The following is a 20,064-nucleotide window of genomic DNA, read 5'->3' as shown; positions in this document are numbered from 1 at the left end:
GTGCTGCTGGAGTGTGTCACCCTCCCAGGGCACCACAGGTCCCTGAACTGTGGGGGATTGTTGGAGTTTAATCAGTTCTGCTTCTGCTGGGTGGAGGAAAGGAGGGAGCTGTGTCCACAGGCTCTCTCCATGCCCTGTCCCTCTGCAGCTCTCCTGGAGCCCTTCAGGCCCTGCCAGGGGCTCTGAGCTCTCCCTGGAGCCTTCTCCTCTCCAGGGAACATTCCCAGCTCTCCCAGCCTGGCTCCAGGCTCGTGTCAGTGGATGTGAGCATCCCTCATATGGGATCAACAGATCCTGCTGGCTTCAGTGCCTGACAATGGCCTGGTTCAGGAAAGGGATCAGTTCAGATGTGGGGTGACATTTGAGGAGGATGAAACACGTCCCAAAGCATAACCAGCATGATGGACAGTGAGTGCTCTTTGTGCTTTCAGGCCCTGCAGAGTCAGTGCCTGGTTTTGCACCAAAGGATGAGCTGGGTTTCACATCTGAAGATGCTGCTGTTGTTGGCAAAGGTACTGCAGACCCAGAATCATCCCCTGTGTCTGTTTGAGTTATGAAATGAGGGCAAATGTGCCTTTGGAGAGTGGGAAAAGAACAGAAAGATCTGTACCATGGTTTAGGTCATTCACAATCCCCAGTTCAATGGGAGCACAAAGAATTATGTTTGAAAGTGTTGCAGTTCCTGGACAGACAGTTCCAGTTGGAATGAGATGGTTTGCTGTCCCTTCCATCCCAGAGCAGCCTGTAACCCGTGTTCTGCCCTCCAGGTGTTTTTGGGAGCCCTCCTGCCCCAGCTGCCAGCCAGTCCATGCCCTGTGTGGCCAATGGGGATGGCCAGGGTGCCAGGGAGGGAGCAGAGGCAGCCCCAGGGAGAAGCTTCCAGCAGAACAGCCCTTCCCATTCCAGTTCCCCTGCAGGGAAGGAAGGAGAGGTAAGAACTGCCCAGCCTGGTGCCTTCTCACCTGGGGAGTGGGGTGAAGCCAGCCCTGCTCACTCACAGTCCCTGCAGCAGTTTGACTGGAGCAGCCAAAGCCTTCGAGCTGCTGCTCCTGGTTTTCTCTGGTGCCACCTGGAGGATGGCACATGGGTGTGCCAGGAGCTTCCCACCGTGCTCAGATCCCTGCAGAGGGGCTGCAGGCAGGGTGGGGCTGGGAAATGCCCTCCCTGACTCCCACAGCACAAGCAGGTGTGGAAGGAGGGATTGGCTGGGTGGGATCAGGTCTGGTTTTCCCCAGGGATGAATTAATCCAGCTCCAATCAGAAGTTTTTCTTAAAAGCCTTCCTGAATATTTGGCAATAATCTGGTTTCTGAGGAGTGGTGCTATTTGTTAAAAACCATTTACAAATGTAAATGGAGCAAGATTTATCTGAGTGAAGTGTGATAGAAAGTCAAAAAACATTAAAATGGAACTCCTTCTGCAAGCCTTTAGAATAACATTGAAGAATACTGAAACTTGAAGTTAATGATTTACAGTGTCTTAATTTTCTGATTTTCCTTGAACATGTGAACCCTTGGCAGGATCAGATTCAAATCAGTAAATTTATTACATTTATTAAACTGAATTTAAATTTATCTGGATTAAATTTATTTGCTGAGTTTTCCTGAGGCACAAAAAGTGTCATAAACACAAGAGAGAGAAGGGTCAGATCAGAGAAAATCCTGATTTTCCATGCTGACCTTGGCCAGCATCAGGAACTGGGGATTCAGTTCTGGGGTAACTTATGCTTGATTTTTTTTTGCAGGTAAAAGTGACCTTGTCAAAATCTGCTCAGGAGAAGCTGAGGAGGAGGAGGAAAGAAGACAAAGAACACAACCATAAAGAGCAGCAGGAAGGCAAAGACTTGGAAGGGAAGGAGGAGTTCCCTTGGGAAAGGATTAGACTGAGTATGAGTGAACCAGAGAAACTCACAGCAGAAAGTGAGGATGAGGCTTTGTCTTTAATGAATATTCCCTGTTCAGTGCTGCTGAAATGGAAATCAGGGCTGTGATACTGGGCTTTAACTTGGTTTTATTGTAGTTTGGCCATTTCCTTCTTTCCTAGAGTTTAGTCTCTGTGGGGATTTACTGACCTCGCCAAGGAATGGATCTTTGTCCTTAGAAAACGTGGCCTTGAACCCTTCCCTGAAAAGAACATCCAGTTTGAAGAGGTCAAAGTGTTCATCCTTGCTAGATTCTGGTAAGCTGGGACAGTAAACTCTTAAAATGTTTGGGTAGGTGGAGTGGGAGAGTTCCAAAATACAATTTATTTGTGCAGTGGACAGTCCTCAGGTGCTCTGGAAGATCAGCACTGTGGGGCTGGAGGGGATTTAATTGCTCACTGGGGATTCAGTTGATCACTTTTCATCTAGAATCTGTTAGGGAGTTTCATGAAACATCAGAATTTAGTTTGATCAGGATCTCAAATGATACAATGCATTAACAGCAAACTGACTCCCTCTTATCCCCAAAACCCCTTTTCTGGGTACATTTTGGCACTGAATTGCCTTTCAAATAACCAGCAGGAAAATGTTAAGAGTAGAAGCTCCACCTGATGGTGCTCAAAGGTGGCCAGAATTTGTCTAGTGTCTCTTCAAGGTTTATGATGTTATTAGCACACTGTGCATCTGTTTTTACATTAAACAAGCACTGCCTTTGTGTTTGTGACTGTAAAAGTGAAAGTTGTGTGCCAAATTGAATTTACATGAATGACATTCTGACTGATTGAGGCTGAATCAGTCAGAGTTTCATTAATGTAAATTCAATTGCCCCTGAATCCCTGGAAGTGTCCAAGGCCAGGGCTTGGCCTGGCATGGTGCTGGTGCCTTCGTGGCTCCCTGGAGCAGAGCTGGGCAGAGTTACAGAACAAAGCAGGGATTCATTAAAGGCCTCACAGGACACACCCTGGGCAGCACAAGAGCCCGGCCGTGGCTGCACCCCAGCTGGGCCCTGCTCAGGAGTTCTCACACTTTGATGAGCTTTGGTGCATTTCCATGTTGGTTCAGTGCCCAGTTCCAGCTCCAGGGATGCAGTCCCACCCTCCCAGGCTGCTCTCCTCCCTCCCCTGCTGGTGGCACTTTGGGGCTGGAGCTGCAGCGGTGTCCTTGGTTGTGGGCTGGAAAAGGATTGTTGTGTGTGCCTGAGCTGTGAGGAGAGCTGCTGGCACTGCGTGTGGAGCTCAGAGTCACACACCAGGGCACTGCAGAGCGTGGACAACGTGAGGGCTGACCCTGAGGGCACCAGGACCAGGGAGGTGTCCCTGCCCACGGATGGGGCTGCAGCTGCTGCTGCCCAAGCCAGGCTGGCACTGTGTGTGCTTTGCCAGCCCCGTGTCCTGCAGCACTCTGTGCCTCAGTCTGCTCTGTGCCTGCAGCTGGCAGAGCCCCTGACGGCGTGTCCCCTGTCACTGATGGGGTGTCCCCTGTCACTGACGGCGTGTCCCCTGTCACTGATGCTGTGTCCCCTGTCACTGATGGCGTGTCCCCTGTCACTGATGCTACGTCAGAGCCCCTGATGGCGTGTCCCCTGTCACTGATGGCGTGTCCCCTGTCACTGATGGCGTGTCCCCTGTCAGAGCTATGTCTCTTGTCACTGACGCTGTGTCCCCTGTCACTGACGCTGTGTCCCCTGTCACTGACACTGTGTCCCCTGTCACTGATCCCGTGTCCCCTGTCACTGATGCTGTGTCCCCTGTCACTGATGGCGTGTCCCCTGTCACTGATGGGGTGTCCCCTGTCACTGACGGCGTGTCCCCTGTCACTGATGCTGTGTCCCCTGTCACTGATGGCGTGTCCCCTGTCACTGATGCTACGTCAGAGCCTCTGATGGCATGTCCCCTGTCAGAGCTGTGTCCCCTGTCACTGCTGCCGTGTCCCCTGTCGCTGCCGCTGTGTCACTGACGCTGTCCCTGTCCCCAGAGGAGCCGTGCCCCGCGCGGGGCCGCTGCCGGGAGGCGCCGCAGACGCAGAGCCCCGAGGTGCTGGACCCGGCCGAGCTGCTGCCCTTCTCCCGGCCCGAGCCCGCCCTGGCCGAGGCGCTGGCGCTGCTGGCTGACCACGACTGGTGCGTGCAGGGGACAGCTGGCTGGCAGACACTGCCGTGGGGCAGGACAGCCAGGCACTCTGACAGAGGGGGAAACTGGGGGGGAGTGGATCTGTAGCGAATTTTTAAAGTTTGACAGAACGTTTACTTAGCATGTGTTTGTATGTGGCAAATACATCCTGTGGTGTCGTTGTCGAGGCGGACTGTTAGCCCCTTCCACACTATGTGAATATAAAAGTTCTTAAATTATAATTAAATAATAATTATTATTAATTATAATTAAATATTATATTATAATTAAAATTATAAAAGTTCTTAAAAATAGAAGTTTTTAAAACACCTCTGTTACCCCATCTCTGGGTCAGAAAAGGACTAAATCCAACAAGGGGGTTCAGTCAAGTTTGAGGTTAAAGGAGCTTTGTAAGTTAGGGATGGGAACTGGGCTTTCAGAGACTTGGAGAGTTTGACTTGAAGGGCTGCAGAGGCACCACCAGCACCTTTCTGGTGCTGTGTAGAATTATCAGCCCAGCCTTGGGGTTCTCTGTGGAATTAGAGCCTCCTTTAGGTGCTCTGTGTGAAATTAGCTGCTCATCCTTAGCACTTTGTGTGGAACAAAAGCATCTCTTGGGTGCTTCCTGACTTGGGCTGTGCTTCCAGAGCTGCTGCCTTCAGTTTGGGGAAGGGAACAGATCCTTTAATTGCCACTGGTGCCAGCTGGGATCAGAACTGTGGCACTCTGCTGAGAGGCTGCTGTGCTGGAACAGTCCTGCAGGAAAAGACAGATTTGCTTGGAAAGAGTTTCCTGCTTTGTTTCTTGGCTGGGAGGGTGGGCAGCCCTGGCCCAGGTGCCCAGAGCAGCTGTGGCTGCCCCTGGATCTCTGGCAGTGCCCAAGGCCGGGCTGGACACTGGGGCTGGAGCAGTGGGAGGTGTCCCTGCCATGGCAGGGGTGGGATGGGATGGACTTTGAGGTCCTTTTGAACCCAAACCATTCTGGGATTATTTCTCATTGCTTTATTTTACCATCGAATTTGTTTGCTATTTGATTCCTTAGAATTCCACACTTGAATATTTTAATGAGACTTTTCAAATGGATGGAAATTAAATATTATTTTTTCACACAGGGAGAAGAAAATTGAAGGTCTGAACTTTGTCAGGTGCTTGTCTGCCTACCATGCCCCTATTCTGACTGCAAAGCTCCACGAAACAACTCTGGCTGTGGCTCAAGAGGTTAAATTTTCCTATCAGAATATTCCACTGGCTCTCTGTGTGTATATATGTGTTTTACAGCTCTCTGAAGTGATTTATGCTCACCTCTGGCGAGTTTTCCTCAACTGGACTGTCTCAAGGATGATTTGAGACTCAGAGGCTGAGAAAATGTAGATTTTAACTTTATAACATTTTTATGAGTGTGTATTTTAATTCTCACCCATTGTGAATCAAGTTAGAAATGTGTTTCTCAGTTGTTTGTAATGTTACTTAAAAATGACAAAGGGCAAACATGAATATTTATTTTGAAGTCTCTCTGACCAACATTATTCATTGTTTTTTGGGTTTTTCCTGTGTGCAGGTCAAGAATTTACGCTCAGGTGTTTCTCGAGCTGCTGTGGTCTGTTTAGGGGATTTGTTCACCCACCTGAAAAAGAGCATGGATCAAGAACTAGATAATGCAGTAAAAGTCCTTTTGCACAAAGCTGGGGAATCCAACACTTTTATAAGGGAAGAGGTAGACAAGGCACTGAAGGCCATGGTTAATAATGTGACTCCAGCACGTGCACTTTGTTCTCTTATAAATGGAGGGCAAAGGTAATTTCTTATAAAGACTTTATAAAGAATATTGTGAATAGAGTCAATTTATCAAATGTAGGCTTTTTAACATTAAATTAGAGTACGGTAGACAGAAATTTGAAAAGCAGTAAATCAGCTGTGCTAAACCTCTACCCAGGGCAATGTTTGTTGGCATAAATTGAATTAAAGCCCCTCTGTTCCTTTCTGTGCATTATGTAAGAGGCTGGCTGTTGATTTGGGAGCTTGCTGTATTTTCTGGCTGTTTTGCACCACTTCAGTGATTTTATTTGCTGTCACTGTGTATTCTTGGGGAGCTGCTGTTTTGCTTTGCCTGGTAAAGCTGACATGATGTTCTTTCTTTCTTTTCCTCCTTTGCTCTGCAGTCAGCTCCTGCCTTGGCCAGTTTTGAGCATCTCTCTTTATTTAGAAAACTGATTTATAACTTCCAGTTCTCTAGCTGCATCTCTCTTGCTTCATTCCTCCTCTCTAGGCTGAGCCTTTGTGTCTGCATTTTAATTTCCTTCTCAGTGCTGGTGGCCATTCTTTTCTGGAGTTAATTCCTTCTTTCCCTGGCCCTGTTCAGTCTGTTTTCCTTTTCCACCCTCATTCACTGCTCACCACCTCTGAGCTGGGTGCAGCCCCTGGTGCTTCCTCTCCTCTCTGCCACCCCTTGGTGACATGCCCCAGGCTCCATTTCCCTTCATGACACATTCCAGGTGCTCCATTCAAAATCTCTCCACAGATTTCCTGCACAGCTCCAATCCTCAGAGTTGAAAATGTTCTCTTTTGTTTCCTGGGCAACTGGTTGTTGGGGGATCCATGGGTTCTGACAGCTGTACTGCAGTTTCCTGCTCTTTAAACTGAAAGGCAAAAGTCAGCCTTGGGATTTCCATTCTTGATGAATTCCTGGGATTCATCTTTTCTGGAGTTAATTCCTTCTTTCCCTGGCCCTGTTCAGTCTGTTTTCCTTTTCCACCCTCATTCACTGCTCACCACCTCTGAGCTGGGTGCAGCCCCTGGTGCTTCCTCTCCTCTCTGCCACCCCTTGGTGACATGCCCCAGGCTCCATTTCCCTTCATGACACATTCCAGGTGCTCCATTCAAAATCTCTCCACAGATTTCCTGCACAGCTCCAATCCTCAGAGTTGAAAATGTTCTCTTTTGTTTCCTGGGCAGCTGGTTGTTGGGGGATCCATGGGTTCTGTCTCCTGACTGCTCTACTGCAGTTTCCTGCTCTTTAAACTGAAAGGCAAAAGTCAGCCTTGGGATTTCCATTCTTGATGAATTCCTGGGATTCAGATGGCTTGGGATGGATGCCCCACCCCTGGCAGTGCCCAAGGCCAGGCTCACAGGGCTTGGAGCAGCCTGGGGTAGTGGAAGGTGTCCCTGGCCATGGATTTATGATCCCTCCCAGCCCAAACCAGGCTGATTCCATGACTGTGAATTCAGGAGCAGCAGGCAGTAACTGCCCATGGCTTTCAGTCAGCAGCAAGGGGAAGTGCCCTCTTTGGGTTCTCCCTCCTTGGCTCAGAGACCCTTGGCCCTCCTGGGCAGAGCTGTCTGTGCCAGAGCTCCCACCTTCCCAGGCAGATCCAAACTCACCTGCTCAGGGGTTTTCTGTAGGGATTTGTCCCCTCCTCTTGGTGAGTTTGTATAGGTTTTCTGCTAAGGCATCAGAACTGAGCTGAATACTGCCTCTGGGCACAGATTAATCTGTTCACAGCTCAGACTTTCCAACTCACAGAGTACAGGATGTTTTTAATGGATAACACATCAGGGCATGGCCTGAAGGTGCAGCTTTTCTGGGCCTGGCTTCAGGAAGCTCTGGCCATGTCAGCAGGAAAGCTCCTGGAACACAGGGCAGCTCCAGAGGCTGTGACCAGGAATATGGGGAAATCAGTGTCTCAGTAGGAAGTGAAAAGAATTGTTTGACACAGCTGTAATTCCACAAGGGATGTTCTCTCTAAGTTGGGCTGAGTGGCTTAAACTCACCACAACATAATCCTTCAATTATGGTGTCACTTACAATTCATGGGACTTCTTAAAATGTACCTGGTTTCTGCTCAGCTCCTTTCCAGCCCTCTGTGATCATGACTCTAATGCTGGCAGTCCTGACCAGACAGAAATACTGATTCCTCATCAGCTCCAAAGCTGGGTTTGACCTTACCAACAAGAATCATTCCAGTGGGAGGTGTCCCTGCCATGGCAGGGGTTGGAACAAAATGAGCTTCCAGGTCCCTTCCCAAGCCAGTCTGGGATGCTGTGAGTAGAGTCATGATCCAGGAGCATGATTTCAGGGATAGAGCTGAGAGTGATTTTACTGCAGGAACTTTAAAATCCTGTTTCTTACCTGTATGCTCTGTGTTTACCTCTAAGGTGTTGTGTGCACAGAAATATTTTCCAGCTGTTTCCATGAGCAGGGGCTTGTTTGCTTCATGGAGATCTCTCAGTTCTTGTTTTCCCCTGGAAAGTGCAGCAGGAGTTACAAATTGTCCTCAAAGTAGCATTTTTAATCCAAATGTTAAATTGGAGAAGTTATTTTGTAGGATTTTGTTCCTAAGAACAAGTGGGATGAGCAGGGGCAGCAGGATTTAGATAAAAGGATCATTTGCTGCACAAGTTTGAAGCTGATTCTGCTGTTCTCCCCTTTGCATCAGCACAGGTGTTTATGTTGTACAAATCAGGGATCAGGAGACTCCTGTAGGATCTTTAGGAGTCGATTGAGCACTGTTTTAGTCAATTTTAAAGTGATATCAAGTCTATTTGCTTTAGTCAGTTTTAGTCAAGTGCCCAGGATGTCTCTGAGCACAGGGACTGGTTTTTTGTAGAGCTCATTGAAATTACAATCATATGCTTTGTGAAATGAAGTTATCTGAAGGAAAACTAGAACTGAAATTCCAACCCCCCCGCCTGTGTCCAACAAGAAGTGTAGTGAAGGTGTCCCTGCCCATGGCGGGGCAGAAGGGCTGGGCTGGAGGTGCCTGCCCTGCCAGGTGTGCCCAGGATCCCTGGCTGCAGGGCTGGGCTCGGCTGGCAGGCGGCTGGGGCTGTCCCTCAGGCCTCCTTCCCTCCCCAGCCACCTGCACTCGGCCGTGAGGAGATGCACAGCCCAGCACCTGGGGGACATCGTGGAGCGCCTGGGCCCCGAGCGCGTGCTGGCCGGCGGGCGGCCCCTGGCCGAGAGGCTGCTGCCTGCCATCGCCAGGTTTGCCCAGGACAGCTCCCAGCAAACACGGTGAGCACTGCGGGGACAGCGCCCTGGGGCCAGGGACAGTGCCCTGGGGCTGGGGTGAGCACTGCTGGGGACAGTGCCCTGGGGACAGGGACAGTGCCCTGGGGCTGGGGTGGGCACTGGGACAGTGCCCTGGGGACAGGGACAGTGCCCTGGGGCTGGGGTGAGCACTGCTGGGGACAGGGACAGTGCCCTGGGGCTGGGGTGAGCACTGCTGGGGACAAGAACAGCTGCTCTGGGGCTGGGGTGAGCATTCCCTGGGGCTGTGGGGTGAGCATTCCCTGGGGACACAGCCCAGCTGCCTCTGGGGCTGTGCCCTCTGGGCAGGATGGGTTAGGAGGGAAAAGGCTTTGGGGAGCAGTGAGGGTTGGATGGGCCTGGAGCACCCCAGGCTAGTGGAAGGGGTCCCTGCCCGTGGAAGGGGATGGGATTTAGGGTCCCTTCCAAACAAACCTCAGCTGTTACCCCAGCACTGGCAGGACTGTTAGGGTAGTGCCTGTGGCAGGAATCACCTGGGTACCTCCCACATGCCCTGGCTGCAGGAGGAGGGGGCTCAGAGGATGTGCTGTGCTGGGCACAGAGGAGAGGCAGCCACACAGGGAATGCTGGCTCTGGAATCCACACCTGGAGCTGATCCGTGCCTGACAAGGCTGGACCACCCTGGTTAAAGCCAGCAGAACTGTGGAAGGCTGTTCTCATTAACTGGGTCAGTTAATTAAAGTGATCCTTGAGCACATCCTCTGGGGGAGGATGGAGAGGGGTCTGGTTACTCATGTCAACAGCAATTTTAGAGTCATGGAACCACTGAGGTTGGAAAAGACCTCCAATAACAGTGACTGGGGACTCCAAACCTCCCTGGGCAGCCCCTGAGCACCCTTTCCATGGGGAAATTCCTGCTGTGCCCACCCTGAGCTGCCCTGGCCCAGCCTGAGGCCGTTCCCTCTGCTCCTGTCCCTGTTCCCTGGAGCACAGCCCGACCCCCCGGCTGTCCCCTCCTGGCAGGAGCTGTGCAGAGCCACAAGGGCCCCTGAGCCTCCCGTGCTCCAGGCTCAGCCCCTTCCCAGCTCCCTCAGCCTCTCCTGGGGCTCCAGCCCCTTCCCAGCTCTGTTCCCTTCCCTGGACACAGTCTCCCTGCCCCTTTCCATTTTGGAATCACACACCTGGAATGGCCCAGTGACAAAGCCAGTCCCTGTTCTGGATGTCCTGTGCTCTCCCTGCAGGTACTACGGGAGGAGGATGCTCTTCAGCATGATGGCTCATCCTGACTTGGATAAAACCCTGGAGAAGTTTGTGCCACCCAAGGATTTGCCTTACATTAAGGAAACTGTTGGCAGCCTACGAGAGAAGGTGTGTGGGAAAGCTCTTGTGTAACACCTGGGGCAGGTGGAGGTGTCCTGGGGGCTCTTGGGTGTAGACAATTGCAGCACTGCACCCACAGTAATTCCCTGTGGTTCCCTTGGTCCCTGATTTCCTGAATTCCTGCTGTACCTTTGTGCAGGGCCTGGGGGAGATGCCCTTGGATACACCCTCAGCCAAAGGAAGGCGTTCCCAGACTGGAAACGTTGGACATTTGAGGTCATCCTCTACTTGCAGAGATGCTCCCATCATCCCAGACAGGTAAGGAGCTCTAGTGCTTATCCTGTGAGGAACCTGGCCAAGAGGGAGCACAGAAAGAGTCACACAGGGCTGGGGAAGTTAAACATCCCTCTAGGAAAGGCAAAGTCTTGACCTATTCCAGAGAAACTCTTTAGCAGAGTCACCAGTCATATTAAAATGGCTTTGTGCACTTTGAAGTTAATTTGTCTATTGACCGTCTATGAAATACACAGAGTACAAAAACCACCTGGAATTCACCGTGTGGAGCCACAGAATCATGGAATGGTTTGGGTTGGAAGGGCCTCAAAGGCCACCCAGCCATGGCAGGGACACCTCCCGCTGTCCCAGGCTGCTCCAGCCCTGTCCAGCCAGGCCTGGGACACTTCAGGGATCCAGGGGCAGCCACAGCTGCTCTGGGCAGTGTAGATCCAATGGAGCCATGGCAGCATCATCCCAGATGCTGCTGTTCAGACTCATGGAAAAACCATTCCTGGTTGGAGCCACAGCACAAATTGCTCATTTGTACACAACTATGGACACCAAGGACTTAGTTAGACCCTCACTGGGGATGCTGGAGGGTTTAGATCATACTCTGACCACTTTTAGTTTTGTTTTATCTTCTTACAGGTTTTACATTGACCTTTTTTAGGTCTTGGATATACAGCAGCCATTTTTGGGCTCAGATAAATATGAGCACAATGACATTATGGATTACCCCAGGACATTCCACCCCTTCTTCCTTCTTCCATATCATTTGATTGATGCCCAAATGAGTACATTTGAACTTTAAACACACATATCTGTACATTATACATACATATATATATATATGTATATGTATGCATACACACAAGTACAATTATTTCAGGGGTCACTGCCCATCCAGGAAATCCCAGGTAGTTCTGCAGCCAGGGGTGCCCAGGCATTCCAACATGACAGGCTCTTCTCACCCCAAATCAATGCCCCTGATGTGCTCAAGACATTTCTGCATCACCCACCAGGTGCAGCCAGGCCCTGAGCAGAGACAGCCCCACGGATGGGTTTGTCTTTGCTCGAGGCAGGATTAATCCACACCATGGATTGTCTTTGCTCGAGGCAGGATTAATCCAATACAGTCTTTGCTACCATCCTGCACCCGTGTGCACCACAGGGCCTCCCCATGGTTATATTTAGACCCCAGATCCCAGGGTTTGTCCCACTTGGCCTTGATGGCAGCTCATGTTTCATGGATGCAGTGGCCATGGTAAAGGCCACCCCTTGGTCTCATGCCCACACAGAGGTGGCACCTCTTCCCCAATGACCTGAGGCCCCACCAAGCTGGAAATGACTCTGCCTTGTTTGCAGGGCAGGTCTGCCCATGACACCTCACCCCTGCAGCCTGCTCCAGCTGTTTGTTGTGGTGATGCTCCTCGCCAGCCCAGCTCTCAGGCACAGGATGGACTTTCACTGTCAGCCCCTCCACCTGGCCAGGGATGCTCTGCCATTCTCCAGCAGCCAAAACCAGTTTCCCTCTGTGCTTCCAATTGCCCTTTTCCCACCTTTCCAGCCAGTCCCACAGAGCACCATCCTCCAGCCAGTGCAGAGGGAGTGTTGGCCTCTTCCCTTGCTCAGGGATGTCCAGAGGCAGCTGGGGGCTTTCAGCCCTGCAGCCTGACTGGATCCACCCTCAGCAGCCTCCAGGACTCCCCACGGAGCTCCACATCCACACGGCTGCTTCCATGTCCTGCTGGTTCCAGCAGTGAGGAGAGTGTGTCACCTCCCGCCCTGTGGCTGGGCCTCAGCACTGTCACCTTGTCTTGCTTTGGGACAGTTCAAGGAGGTGGGCACTCTGAAATGAGCAATGACCTCCCCTTGATTCCAGTCAATCCCTTTTTGCCAATAAGGAATGAGATATGAGTATATATAAATGAAAAAATAAGTTTTTTTAACAGAATGCCAGCAGGCAGGGGAAAACCATCAATAACTGCTGGATAGCAAAGTGCTAAATCTCATGAACTCCCCAGGAAAAAGAAGAGCCCCAAAATGCTGGAAATATCCATTGCTATCAGGGGTGGCCTCAGGCTTTAGGACAAAGGGACAAGCTGGTGTCAGATCCCTCTAGGAAGCCTCGGGGAGCAGTTCCAGCAGCAGACAAAGGCCTGGCAGCTCATCCAGGGACAGCCTCCTCCCCAAGCAGGGCAAGGGGCCACTCGGGGCTGTCTGTCCCTGGCTGGTGCTGCCCACAGTGCTCTGGAGTGGGGCTGCTCCATTCCTGCTGGGATTCCTCAGCTCTGAACAGACACCCACAGAATTCGTCCTTAAGGCAGCTCAAACCTGCTCACTGCAGTCCCTCCAAGCTGAGGGAAAATCCAAAAACGAAAAGAGAATCCAGAAAGGGAAGGAAAAAAACCAAAGACCAAGCAGCTGTGAAGCCAACACCACACAGAAATCCCACAGAGTGCCTGGGTGGGGGGATTTTACAAACCCCCAGGACAGCACCACACACACACACACAGGATCCCTGGCTGAGCTAGGTCTGGAATACAATCCCACAGAGTGCCTGGGTGGGGGGATTTTACAAACCCCCAGGACAGCACCTAGGTCTGGAATACATGAACACTAAGGATCACCCCAGGACACTTCACTATATCCTTTCTGGCAGGGTGGGCAGGCCCTGGCACAGAATTCCCAGAGCAGCTGTGGCTGCCCTGGATCCCTGGCAGTGCCAAGGCCAGGTTGGACACAGGGGCTGGAGCAGCCTGGGACAGTGGAAGGTGTCCCTGCCATGGCAGGGGTGGGATGGGATGGGATTTAAGTTCCCTTCCAACCCAAACCATTCCATGCTTTGTGATTGAATGAGCTGAAAAGGAAGCACCCACAAATTTGAAGCAAGCCAAAAACTGCATCCAAGAACACAGAGTTCAGAGGGCTGTGACTGCAGTGTCTCTTCAGGACCAGATGTCTTTAACACACCCTCCACAGTTCAAAATAATAACTGGTTCTACATTTGCTTATAAATTTTAATTGCTTGTTCCATTCCCCATCCAAGCCTTGTGTTCAGGAATTAGGGGTGAGGTAATGACTGCCTGGGTGGTCTGTAAATACCTGTAAAATAAATTTACCTGTAAATACCAGAGAGGTGATTCCACAGGTTTTAGAATTCTTTCCATGACTCTCTGATGAGATCAGGTGCTACAGCAAATTTGTTTCTAAATATTCCAGGAAGAGCTGTTGGGTTTTCACCTCAGCATGGAGTGTTGCTGAGGTAACAACTGCTCTGGGGTCAGCCTTTCAAGTACTCTGGGAATAAAGATTTAAACTACAATAAGTTTGGGGAGGTTATGGCCCGTTGGTGTAAGGGAAGTTCATAATTGATCCTGGTCACAAAACCAGCTGCATTTGGAGCGGAGTGGATATCAGACTTTGGGAACTAATTACTATTAGGTGATTTAATTCACCATATTTAAGGTGAAATTTTGTGTTTACTTCTGACACTTGCACTTGGATGGGAAGAGAATGTGTGCGATGAGCCTCCTGTTCCAGCTCACGGAGCAACATCTCCCTTTCCCACAGGGACAGCACGGAGAGCCACGAGCCCCCACGGAGAGCAGCTCCTCGCAGTGCCCTGGAGAGCGAGGAGTACGTCAGGGACGTGGTGGGGCTGCTGAACGCCAAAGATTTCCGGGAGCGCATCCGCGGCGTGCGGCAGCTGCTGCGGCACGCGGAGAGCAGCCCGGCGCCGGTGCTCGCCAACATCGTCAGGGTAAGGCTGCCCAGCCCGAGCTTCACAGGGCTGGCTGGTGCCTCGGGCTTAGCTTTTGTATTTTCACATTCTGTGCTGCTTTAGTGTGGGGCTGGGCTCACATCAGGGCAGGGTTCTGATGGTGTGTAGTTCTTCTGTGCTGCTTTAGTGTGGGGCTGGGCTGTACATCAGGGCATGGTTCTGATGGTGTGTAGTTCTGAGCTCTGTGCACAGAGCAGGGACACAAAACAATTCCTGCTCCAGCTGGGCACCAAGGACAAATGATCCCAATCCCAGCCCCGGAGCACAAACCCCGTGGGCTGTGGTGTTCACATTCTTTGAAAGAATTCCTTCATTTAGGGTTTTTCTCCTGGGAAGCTGAAAGGCAGTGAGAGAAGCCTCAAAGAAAAAGAAAACAATTCTTATCTCATTTGCTTCTCCTGTGTTGTGCTCGTCTAGAATGTGTTTAGAGATTGTTTACCCAAAAGTGATTGCTTCATTGGACTCCAGTGTGAGTTGTTTTAACTCACATTGTTTATCCAAACAGAGCCAAGCTGTGTTGGGACTCTAGAGAGAGTTGCAAGTTTTCATTATTATCTTTTAGCATTAAGTATCTTTTCTGTATTCTTTAGTGTAGTATAGTATTCCTTAATATACTATTATAAAGTAATAGATTAGCCTTCTGAGAGCATGGAGTCAGCTGCATGATTCCTGCCTTTGTCAGGGTGCCCAAGCATTTGCAATAGTGGGCTGAAGAGAGAAAAACAAGCAGGATAGAACTTGATGGGCTGCAGCTGGAACTGGACACTGAACTGCAATGTGCACATGGAGCAGAGCTGAGCCCAGGGAGAGACCCCGGCAGCGCTCGTGCATTTTGGGACCATTTGGGTTCATCTTGGGGGCAGCCCTGGCTGGGCTCTGGTGCTGCCCAAGGTGGATCCATGGAGGAGATCCTTGGAATCAATCCCTGCTTTATTCTGGAACTCCATCGAGCCTCTGCTCTAGGGCAGCCTGCACAAGGTATAGAGTCACCAAGCTTTCTGAGAAAAGTCTTAGATCCTTCTTGGAATAAGGATGAGACAAGAGCAAAGAGCATTGAGGAGCAGGGAGGTCTGTGTGAGGCACTAAGGGAGGAAAGGAAGGGAACAGGAGGAAAAATGTGGAATTTTTCCCTCAGGACACTTTTGAACTACTGCCCTGAGAAGCTGTGTCTGTCCTGTCCCTGGAAGTGTCCAAGGCCAGGTTGCATGAGGCTTGCAGCACCCTGGGATAGTGGAAAGTGTCCCTGATGATGGCAGGGGGTGGGATGGGATGGGATGGGCTTTTACATCTCTTCCCATGGAAACCAGTCTGTGATTCTGTGATTTCTGGAATCCTTGTGCTGTTTTTGATGCCACTCTTGGGTAAATATCAAAATATGGAATAGCTGTGAAAAAGGCAGAAAGGATTAATGAAGAGCTGAAAACTGTCTCTGAAGTAGAGTTACAAGTGTTGTGTGGGAGAAGGTGAGGAAGGTACTATGCCAAATTTGCTGTGCTAAAGCTCAGGATGAGGATCCTGTCCAATAGGAAAGGAGGTTCTGTAGGAGAAAGAAACATCCAGCAGCTGTAAATTAAAGACAGATACAATGAAAGGAAACCAAGCTTGTCCTCCAGCAGTGCCCTATCTTAGTGTGGAATGATGGAATTGTGCTGTGGGACCTCCTGGTGTCCAATCTGAGGATGGGTTTGAAACCTTTCAGACATTCCCTGTGCTGAACAGAGCCGTGTCTCCCTAAAAATACTGGCAGGCAGGAAATCTGAGCCACAGAGAGAGTCACTGTGCCTGGAGTCATTGCACTGCAGGGCTTCAGGTCAGATTAGTGCACAGGGTTAAATTAGCAAATCAAAAATGATCCTAGGTATTTGCATATCCAAAAATCCCAGAACCCCGGAGTGGTTTGGGTTGGAAAGGACCTCACGGAACATCTGTTTCCAACCCCTGCAGGTAGCAGAGCCATCATGTGCCAAGGTGGGCAATTAAAGGGTAGCAATAAGGCAGGTAATGAGCTTTATTGATGCCCAGTCCATGAGTGCTGCTTGGGTGCTTTTCCAGATCTTTGATGCTTTCAAGCCTCGCTTACACGACTCCAACAGCAAGGTGACCCAGGTGGCTTTGGAGGCCATGCACAAGATGATTCCACTGCTCAAAGACAACTTGTCACCTGTGATCAACATGTTAATTCCTGCCATAGTGGACAACAACCTCAACTCCAAAAATCCAGGGATTTATGCAGCTGCCACAAATGTGATCCAGGCTCTGTGTCAACACTTAGGTGAGCAATTTATTTTCTCTTAATGTGAAACAGTTTTAATTGTGGTGATTAAATTGTAAATTGAAAGTGTTACTCTTTCCAAGAGTTGCACAGAGTTGCTACACTGTGTGAAAATCATCAGGTTTATTCTCACCACACAAATCACCTTGCTTTGGTTATTTTTCCATAGCATTTTCTTATTTACCTGTTCCCATATTGTGTTTATTTCCAGATAATTTAATTTCCATTTAAGAATTTAACGTGTTTTTCTCTTTGCCTTTAGACACCTCCCTGCTCCTGCAGCCATTCTGCACAAAAGCCCAGTTCCTGAGTGGAAAAGCAAAGCAGGACCTGACAGAAAAGCTGGCTGGTAAAGTGCTGCTTTCCTTTGCTTGTTTGATTGGTGGGGTTCCCTTAATTAGGGAAGTTAATTGCAAGGTGGAGGTGGGTCTGTACCTTCCCTTCTGTCTCAGGAAGTTGTCACATTTCAGCTCTTTAATGGAAATTGGAGCTATTGCTGACCAAACAAAGGATTAGTATTAGCATTAGTGTTATGTAGTCAGATGGAAGATCTAGAAATACCTGGAATTTATAAATATTTATAAATATATTAAGGATTTAATTTAAATGTAAATACCTCATATATTTAAATATCTTAAGGATTAATATGTATAAATACCTTAACCATATAATAATTTTAACATGGCATTGTATTCCCTCTCCCAGTGCTCATTCCCTCATGCTCTTGCCAGGAATCCAGACTGGTTTGGGTTAAAGGGACCTTAAATGCCACCCAGTGCCAGCCCTGCCATGGCAGGGACACCTCCCACTGCCCCAGGGTGTCCCAGTGTCCAGCCTGGCCTTGGGCACTGCCAGGGATCCAGGGGCAGCCACAGCTGCTCTGGCAATTCCAGCCCAGCCCTTCCCACCCTCCCAGCCAGGAATTCCTCGAGAAAAGCTGAATTTCCATGCTTTAAATGAACAAGGAATGTCTTTATGGGAAATACGCTTGGACCAAACATTTCCTTGGCTCACTTTGAGAGCAGTTCTGTGTGCAGTGGAACTCAATAATGACACAATGGACAGGCTGTTCTGGAAATATCCCTAAATTTGTGCTTTCTGAGGGTGTTAAACAGCCTTTAAACAGTCCCTCTCTTGCTGGGATTTTTGGAGTGGTTTGTATTATATATCAGAAGAGGCTGTTCTGACAGAGAGGGAAACATTTGCTAATGAAACACTGAATTCATTCTTGAATTTCCTCATTCTTGAGGAAAATATTTCATCCTATAAACATATCTATTTATTTTTATACATATTTTATATGTGTGTGTGCAGGGCCAGGAGTTGGACTCGTGATCCTTGTGGGTCCCTTCCAGCTCAGGATATTCCATCATTCTGTGATTCTGTGTTTACAGTATAAGGTTCTTAAATATCTACTGCTTATTTGTGAGATAGAGGGGAAATTGGAAACGCCAGACCTTACACTGTGAGAAATAAAGGTCCTTATGAGAATCCTAACTGAAGAAAGCCCAAGCTAAAATCCCCTTTATTTCTTTTACTTTTCTTTAGCTCAATGGAAAAGTGTAATTATCAGCAGCACTGGTGCTACTGTGTAAACTCCTGGGAGAGGATAAAAGGAGTGGTTGTGGGAAAAGCTGGTATTTTTTATGGGAGCTGATGATGTTGCAACAGCAAATTCTTTTGTACAGCCGCAGTTTGAGGAGATGATTTAAGTGCTTTTAAACCCCTCTCAAAGGTGGGGATCACATTGAAATTGTAATTTAAATGAATATTTTATCCTGACCCCTGCTTGCTGCTTTGCAGAGCTGGTGCTGGAGCTGAACCCCCCTCACATGTGGGGATCCCACTGCAATTACAGCTGAAATGAGTATTTTATTGCAGAGCTGGTGCCGGAGCTGTACCCTCGGAAGCCGTGTGCGGTGGAGCAGAAGGTGCTGCCCGTGCTGTGGCACCTGCTGGGCAGCTCTGCCAGCGGCGGCTCCGTGCCCGGGCCCCGCGCGGCCGCGGCCGCCTTGGCGCAGGCCCTGTGGGCACAGATGGGCCCCGGCCTGCTCGCCCACGCCGCGGCGCAGCCCCCGCACATCAGCAAGAGCCTGGAGGAGCTTTTGGAGACGGGAACGTAAAGTCCTCAAATGGCCGTCCCCGCAGGTGAAGCTCCAGCGCCGCCGGGACAGGGCGGGAACAGCCCCGGAGCCGGGCACGGTGCTGAGGGAGCCGGGAGAGCCCCGGAGCCGGGCTGGGCTGGACTGCAGCGGGAGAGACAGAGCCCCGGAGCCGGGCACGGTGCTGAGGGAGCCGGGAGAGCCCCGAGCCGGGCTGGGCTGGACTGCAGCGGGAGAGACACCGGAGCCAGGCTGGGAGAGCCCGGGAGCGGATCTGGGCCGGCCCGAGGGTCTGAAGCGGGCTGTGCTGGGCCGGCCTGCAGGACTGAGCCGGGCCGTGCTGGGAGAGCTGTGCTGGGCAGTGAGGGGCTGGCTCCCCTCACTGTCACCAGCACGGCCATGCAGGAGCCGCTCCAGCCCATCTGTGCTTCCCTCCAGAGGCTCCAGCCCGGGACCTGCCCCCGGATTGCCCATGAAGAACACACGGTCACATCAGCACTGCGCTTTACATGGAGAAGTGGAAGAGAGTCCTGGACACAGTGATGCAGTGCTGTTTGTGAAAAACATGTATTTTTGTACCCCCACAGGCCGTGGTGCAGTATTTGTTGTCTCAGGGCTGGGCAGTGGGGAGAATGAACCCTGACCCTTCTTCTCCAGCTGCAGGCTGTGGATACATTGGACATGGGACGCAATGGGATATATAAATAAAGGGATTTATTTCTGTACAGGGATGTATTTCTGCAAAGGGGTGGGAAGGAGCAGCTCTAGAGCTGCTCTGCTCAAAGGAACCCGGTGACAGCAGCTGAACGTGAGCCCAAGTGTGCCAAGGTGGGCAAGAGGCCAAAGGCACCTGGCCTGGACTAGGAATAGTGTGGCAGCAGGGCAGGACAGTGGCTCTCCCCTGTGGTGGCACTGCTGAGGCACCTCCAATCCTGGCATTGGCTCTGGGCCCCTCGTTTTGAAAGGGACCTGGAGGGGCTGGAGCGTGTCCAGGGAAGGGAATGGACAATTCCTGCCCGTGGTGTGGGTGCCTTGGTTTAGTGGTTTAAGGGCTACAGTGGCAGTGCTGGGTGGACAGCGAGATGTGGGTGAATCTCTCCAAATGATTCTAGGCTGTGTTTCCATAGGGGGCTGTATTTACTCTATTCCCTTTACCGGGCTGTATTTATTTCATTCCCGTGGCGGGCTCTGCTCCCCGCCCGGCTGTGGCGGCCCCGGCGCCATTTGGCGGGAAGGGGCGGGCGCCGGGGGCGGCCGTTGCGCACGCGCGGGGGCAGGCAGGCGGGCGGTGCGCG

General features: G+C 50.7%; 2 protein-coding genes across 2 annotated transcripts in view; both read left to right on the top strand.

Annotated features, from left to right (window-relative positions):
• Nucleotides 1-19,494, top strand: part of TOGARAM1 (TOG array regulator of axonemal microtubules 1) — a gene marked incomplete at its 5' end in the record, with an annotated part of 32,541 nt that extends 13,047 nt beyond the window's left edge. Inside the window, 15 exons of the mRNA XM_039698115.1 lie at nt 432-512; nt 768-931; nt 1,744-1,918; nt 2,043-2,177; nt 3,895-4,039; nt 5,141-5,246; nt 5,587-5,822; nt 8,881-9,039; nt 10,257-10,383; nt 10,535-10,653; nt 14,185-14,374; nt 16,448-16,667; nt 16,930-17,016; nt 18,549-18,886; nt 18,930-19,494. Of these exons, the coding sequence (XP_039554049.1) occupies nt 432-512; nt 768-931; nt 1,744-1,918; nt 2,043-2,177; nt 3,895-4,039; nt 5,141-5,246; nt 5,587-5,822; nt 8,881-9,039; nt 10,257-10,383; nt 10,535-10,653; nt 14,185-14,374; nt 16,448-16,667; nt 16,930-17,016; nt 18,549-18,790 (2,186 nt within the window). The remainder of the gene's footprint in view (nt 1-431; nt 513-767; nt 932-1,743; nt 1,919-2,042; nt 2,178-3,894; nt 4,040-5,140; nt 5,247-5,586; nt 5,823-8,880; nt 9,040-10,256; nt 10,384-10,534; nt 10,654-14,184; nt 14,375-16,447; nt 16,668-16,929; nt 17,017-18,548; nt 18,887-18,929) is intronic.
• A 466-nt stretch (nt 19,495-19,960) lies between these two features.
• PRPF39 (pre-mRNA processing factor 39) overlaps nt 19,961-20,064 on the top strand; it is a 14,396-nt gene continuing 14,292 nt past the window's right edge. Inside the window, exon 1 of the mRNA XM_039698125.1 lies at nt 19,961-19,988. The gene's annotated coding sequence lies outside the window, so the exon portion shown is untranslated. The remainder of the gene's footprint in view (nt 19,989-20,064) is intronic.

This window comes from Passer montanus, unplaced genomic scaffold (assembly GCF_014805655.1).
Source record: "Passer montanus isolate IOZ18808 unplaced genomic scaffold, ASM1480565v1 scaffold120, whole genome shotgun sequence".
NCBI classification, from domain to species: domain Eukaryota; kingdom Metazoa; phylum Chordata; class Aves; order Passeriformes; family Passeridae; genus Passer; species Passer montanus.
This window is presented reverse-complemented; position numbering and strand designations above follow the sequence as displayed.